The following is a 6000-nucleotide window of genomic DNA, read 5'->3' as shown; positions in this document are numbered from 1 at the left end:
GTAGGCAAACATCCCTCTATTATACGGTTGCTAAACCCCAGCGAGCCTATCCTCACCCTCTCAGTGCTCACCTGCAGTGTTAGAGCAGCCCTGTTGAGTCCTTAATTCCTTAATTACACACGTGTGCAGGAAGCGCTGGATGAACTCATGATGTTTAATTCAGTCGTTGGACGTTTTGTTTGGCTGCTTGGAAATGCCAAGATGCTCCCCCCAGCTCCCGTGAAAAAAAAAAAGTGTCTGGGAATGTCTCTTCCAAACAGTCTCTCCCATGGCCTTTGCTGCTGTTCTCCCTCCTGTTTGTGCCAAATTAACGGCGATTAGCGAGCCTGCCCCTCGAGCCAGTGCTCCTGACATGGGAATGATTGCTGTGATCCTGCTGGCAAATGCAGCACCGGCAGTGCCAGCTCCTGCCCTGGCACCCGAGCAGCACAGGGGCCATCCGCCCCCATTCCAGTTGGAAAGCCTCAGAAATAAAGACAAAGTGAGTATTTTTTGCATGGGAACCAGTATTTCTGTGACATTTCTGGCTTTCTGGATGCAAACATGCAGAGACCTGGTGAGCTGTGTTACATTGGTGCCAAGGAGAGGGCACCCATGGGTGTTTGCAGGGCAGGGACACTCTCACCCTGCCCAGCTCCGCACCCTGATGGGAAGCAGAATGGGAGCAGAAGGGCAGGAAAGACTCATGATTAAAAATAAATAAATAAATAAATAAAAGAAAAAGAGAACAACAACAACAACAAAGACCACAAACTCAGCACCCCCAAAACCACACAGCAGACCTCAGGTAAGACTCTGAATGCACGATGAGTTGCTAGAGAGGTGAGAGGTGCAGCTCTCTGTCCCAGGGCTTGTGTTTTATTAAGGCTTGTGGAGTGGAAACCTGTGGATTTGGGGTAAGAAAATCCTCTTTGTGCCACGCTTGGGAAATCAGGCTGCAAGCAGCATGGGCTGGCATGCAACAGCTGCACGGCCCACGTTACTGCCTGAAACAGAAATGGGCTGGAAAGCCTTTTCATGAAGAATTAGAAGAATCATCCTGCCTTTAAACTCAGGTGAAATTCAAGTCCCTTTTAAGAGGGGAGCAGCAAGGCTATTCCCTCCATGCATCCCAAGCGGTGCTGCTACAAGGGAAACAATGCTGCTGGGACTCACCAGCAGAATTTCCCCCCAGACAACAGGTACCAGGAGCTGTCTAAATGTCTGTCCAGCACCCACCTTATCCAGACACCGAGGGCCTCCGCCACGCACGTGTGCTGCTGAGGGAGAAACCCGAGGAATGGATCAAAGCGAAAGCAATTAAAGCGAGGCATAAAACCAACAATACAACTTTATTTTGTATCTCATACAAACGTTTTACAGAGTTAAATAGAATTAACAGGTAAGGCTTGTGCAGCTGGCCCTTGTTGTGAGCGGGGCGAGGCGGAGCCGTCGCTGCCTTCAGGCATCTGTTAGAGCACGGAGCCAGAAACCAACCTGCCCCAGGGCATCGCTGTGCGAGGGGGCTCTGAGCTCCTCAGGGGGGTCACACCAGCTGATAACTCATAGGAAAGAGTATCACGAGTGTGCGTGGAAAAATTGATTTGGGGGAATGCATTTCCAAATTGAAAGAAAGGCAAAGCCTGGGTCTGCTCTCTCCACGTCGTTTCTGCGCTCAGAGCCCACGGGTGCTGAACCAGCTCGTCAATTTTTAAGGTGTTCCCTGTGCTGGAGCTGCAGCACAGCTGGCACCTGTGGGGTGAGAAACCAGCCACAGGTGGCACTGAATGGGGACAAAAGGTGCCAGGGATGAAACACGGCCGGTGTGCAATTCCTGCTGCGGCACCGTGGGAGAGCCCTGGGGGGATTTCTGGCCCTGGGTTTGGGAGGAGCATGAACTTCCAAGCAGAGCAGTGAAGGGAGCAGCAGTGACCTGCGGGCAGTATTTGTGGTGCAGCCCCAGAACGGGCCCATTGCTACAGAGGGTGCAGCACCAACTCCAAAGCACCGCTGCCGGCCCATAACACACCAGGTTAATGAGGGAAATCAGAACAAACGCTGTTGCTGATCGCAAAGTAACGAGCTCCAAGCAGAGGCCTGCAGACAAGGGGCAATAACACTTCATACCTGCTTAGTGTTAGTCTCCTAATCACTCACAGCTGTCCCGAGTGTTCCCGTTCAGCTGGTCCAACCTACCGAGCCAGGCTGTGCAAGTACAAGGAAAACAAGGCTCAGCTGTGTGGTAAAATTGCCGTGCGTTCCTTGCACTTCGATAATGAAAATGCTGATGGAAAAGGAGCTGGGGGTGGGTGTCCTGCTGCTGGCATCCCTCCGGCTGCAAGAGGCAGTGTTTGGGGGTGGGAAGCTTGCTGGGGGAGCAGCACCCCCCTGCTGCAAGGCAGCCTGGCAGCCTTTGGAGTACCAGTGCTGCTGTGTCCTGCTGGTGTCCTGCTTTTGCCTCGACCACGCTGCCTTCTGCTTTCACACCCCTCAGACAGGAGCAGTCCTGAGGCCAAAGCCCAGTGCCTGCAGGAGCTGCTGGAAGCCCCGCGAGGCACCGCAGCGCCTGGTCTCTGCCTGGCCCTGTAACGCCCTGACCAAACCCCGCTGATCCGTTACATGGGGAAATAGTGACGCAGAAATGAAAGGTTTGCCTGTACAGAAGGCACTTTCTCATTTATAAAGCGCAGAAACATGTTTCGGAAAGGGCCTCATGGTACCACCCACACGGCTTCCACCATCATCGTGGTGGCGTCTAACAGCAGGGTGTCTAAACCACACCTCTCTCCTCTAAACACTAACATAAAAAACATTCCTCCAACAAAGCAACATCCCAAGATCCTCTATTTTTCCCCCATAAAATAAAGGCCAAGAGAAACCTGGCTAAAAGCACAGTCTCAGGGCATGGGCATGGATTTGCATCGGCTCGCTCCAGCCCTGGGGCCTCACGGTGGGCTCCAAGAGCTCTCACGTTACCTCCGAAGTGCCTGGGGGGATTTTGTTTCCCCCTCCCCAGCTGTGAGGTCAGAGCAGAGCCAGATGGGGAGGACCACAGAAGCGTAACCAAAGCTGGGTCGGAGTCGGGAGGACGGAAGCAAAGGGGCCGGGAATTCAGGCAGGAGGAGCAGCGTGGGGGCAGCCAGGTGGGCTCCGCATCCTGCCTCAGCACCCCGTCCTCAGCACCCCGTCCTCAGCATCCCCTACACGTGCTGCGAGGCGGCCAGGTCACAGAACAGCAGTGCTGGGAGCAGGGAAAGCCGTGTGGGATGCCCGGTGCAGGGGGGGCACAGAGCAGTCATCCGTGGGCAGGAGGCTGAAGTCACGGCAGAGGAATCAGCTTCTTTTGGTAAAGTGCCTTATGTTCTTCGAGCTTTTAAAACGTCTTCCTTGCTTTTTCGGATGGGGGGGAGGTATAGTAGTTTTATAGGAAAAAAAAACCCTAGGGAATGAATCAATATTTATGCAGATCTGGGATAAGGTTATGGCACAGACTAATAACCCGGCACAGCAACCCAAAAAAGCAGAGTGTCAAAGAGAAGGGAAAAACCTGTTCATACGCTTTCAACACCATCCCCTCGAGATCCCAAGTGTAAACGGTTTTATCTACGAGAAGGCATTTTACTCGGGCTTTAGTAATCGGGGTTGATTACAGCCACATTGCGAAGCCGGCGGCGTGCATGTGGGTGGGCGGGCGCCGTCTGACCTCTGCGGAGCAGAGCGGGATTTAGACAAGTTCCACTTTAGCGTTCGGATAAACAGCCACCACGTCATAGCCCTCGGGGGGCTTAACTCTTTCCTTGGCGTGCGTCTCGCAGTAGAGCTGCTCCTCGATGAAGAAATACCCCCTCTGCTTCAGGTTGAGGCCGCAGTCGTCGCACATGAAGCACTCGGGGTGGTAGAGCTTGTCCCGAGCTTTGACGATGGTTCCCCTGGGGAGATGGGGAGAGCGTGGGTCAGACCGAGAGGGGCACGGGGACACGAGCAGCACCGGGGGCCTCTCCGACCCCCTGCTCCTTCCCCATCACTTGTCCCCTTGCCGTGCCAGGCATCTGCAGAACCCAGCACCACCAAGCCCAGCTCGAGCAGAGCATGAATTACAACAGGGAGAAGCAGAAAAGCACCTCTATTCCCTGAAACATGACCCAGTGTACATCCCCTGAGAGCAATTCTTCAACAAACAAACACAAATAGTTACAGGCCTCTTACACTTGACCCTCGTGGCATTTCTCCCTCAGTAAGGCATCAAAGAAATGAGAGTGCCTTCGGTGCCACACACGGCTGCTGAGTTACTGTGACAAGCAGGGCACAAACCGTTCAATGAATCACCCACATTTTGCTGCAGGATTCCTTTAAAATGGGCAAGCCAAGCTGTCTACCTCAACCCTAGCTTCAGACATGGTTAGCAAAACAAACAGACACCCCCAAAAACCAACAAACCGACCACCACCAAGGGATTCAGGGACTCTGCTGTAGCCTCCAACTTGCATTTCTGGTGGGACACGACCCAGCCACGTCCCTGCGTGGCACTTACACGATCCCGTTCCCGCATCTCGTGCACTCAGGGAGCATCTGCATTCCAGACATGGCACCGCCGAGCTTCGGCACTGCAGGCTTGACGTTCCGGGGGTTGCTCAGTCTGTCGAGTTTTTCACCTGCCAAGAGTTTGAGACAGACACAGACTGAAAACTTGTCCTCTGAGAGCTGTTTTTTTTTTTTAAATTTTCATTAAGGAGCCAGACGAGTTCTTTAGTTATTTTTCCCAGGAGAACACACACACTGCCTGTCACAACCTGCTTGTAAGGAACTACAGAGTAAAGAGTGAGACCAACTCCCTTTAAAAGTCACACAGCATTCACAGGTGCCCGCAGGACAGCACATGGACCCTCTGCTCATCTTCTGCTCATCCGCACGGTGCGTGGATGGCAGTAGAAATCTTTGCTCCTCTCCCCTTGTACTGCCACAGCACCACCTCAATACCTCTACATTGCCAAAAGGCAACGCAGTCTGCTGGAGATGAGAGAGGAATCTGGCTGCAGTGCTGTTTAGTGAGTCAGGAAAGAAAGACAAATGGCAAAAAGCTCCAAAAAGCTCCAGGAAGAATCGGTTCCAGCCCACAAACATTTGGGCGCACCTGCTGAGTCCACCACCGCCAAGGAGCCAAAGATGAAAGTCTTCTGGAGAACTAGGGAAATTGAAACAAACGACCACAACTGCGTGCATTTTTCTTCCTAGAAGGCTCGTTTACTTTAATCTAAAATAATCTAATCTAAAATAAAACCTTCTCATAGAAAATGAGGTTTTCTGGGGCATGAGGTCTCCTTTCACAGAGGTCCAACTACAGGAAAGGAAGGAATGAAGCAAACGGCGACCCTTAAAGGTGTGATTAGACCCTGCTGAGCTCTGTGAGGTTTTGGCATGGGCACAGCTGCTTTGTGGTTGAGGCATCTGTGCATGCTGCAAAACGTTTGGAAATTTGTGCTTGGATTTTGCCCCAAAGTGCCCACTACGGCTCTGCACTTTTTAAGGAGACTTCTCCGTATCTGCAATCAGTGCCTCACTGCGGGTGGATTCCTGATGCTGCCCAGGTTTACACGTCGTGCTCCAAAGGGCACTGCCAGCAGCAGGGCCTGCTCCTCCCATCCGGCACACCACTGTGCACCAGTGCTCCCAGTACCAGGACAGGGCTGGGAATGCTGGAGAAGACAGAGCTTCCAGTAGAAATGCTTCCCATATAAACCAGCCCCTTCTCCGAGGTACCCAGCTGCCCAGCAGGGGAGAGCCTGACTTTAAAAGGACAACACGCAGCAGCCCTGGGCCAAACTGGGTATTTTTGTGACATGCGTAGGCTTAAGGGAAATGTAACAGGGTGGAAGCTGTAAAACAACCTAGCACAAACACTCCCAGTGATTTCAGCTTTGCTGAAACATCGCAGAGCTTTCTGCCAAGAGAGGTGCTCCTCACCGAGGTGCACCTTGTTGGTAACCCTTACGAAACACCGACAGCGCTGCGAGAACCGAGGTA

At 52.8% G+C, this 6000-nt stretch overlaps 1 protein-coding gene across 1 annotated transcript in view; it reads right to left on the bottom strand.

The window, feature by feature from the left end:
* Window positions 1-1312: 1312 nt before the first annotated feature.
* The window catches only part of PDLIM4 (PDZ and LIM domain 4), a 41769-nt gene continuing 37081 nt past the window's right edge, over window positions 1313-6000 (bottom strand). Inside the window, exons 6-7 of the mRNA XM_032197017.1 lie at window positions 4511-4631; window positions 1313-3908 (exon numbers count right to left, since the gene is read on the bottom strand). Of these exons, the coding sequence (XP_032052908.1) occupies window positions 3704-3908; window positions 4511-4631 (326 nt within the window). The 3' untranslated portion in view covers window positions 1313-3703. The remainder of the gene's footprint in view (window positions 3909-4510; window positions 4632-6000) is intronic.

This window comes from Aythya fuligula, chromosome 14 (assembly GCF_009819795.1).
Source record: "Aythya fuligula isolate bAytFul2 chromosome 14, bAytFul2.pri, whole genome shotgun sequence".
Taxonomy (NCBI): domain Eukaryota; kingdom Metazoa; phylum Chordata; class Aves; order Anseriformes; family Anatidae; genus Aythya; species Aythya fuligula.
The sequence above is the reverse complement of the archived record's forward strand: the minus strand, read 5'-3'. Positions and strand labels throughout refer to the sequence as shown.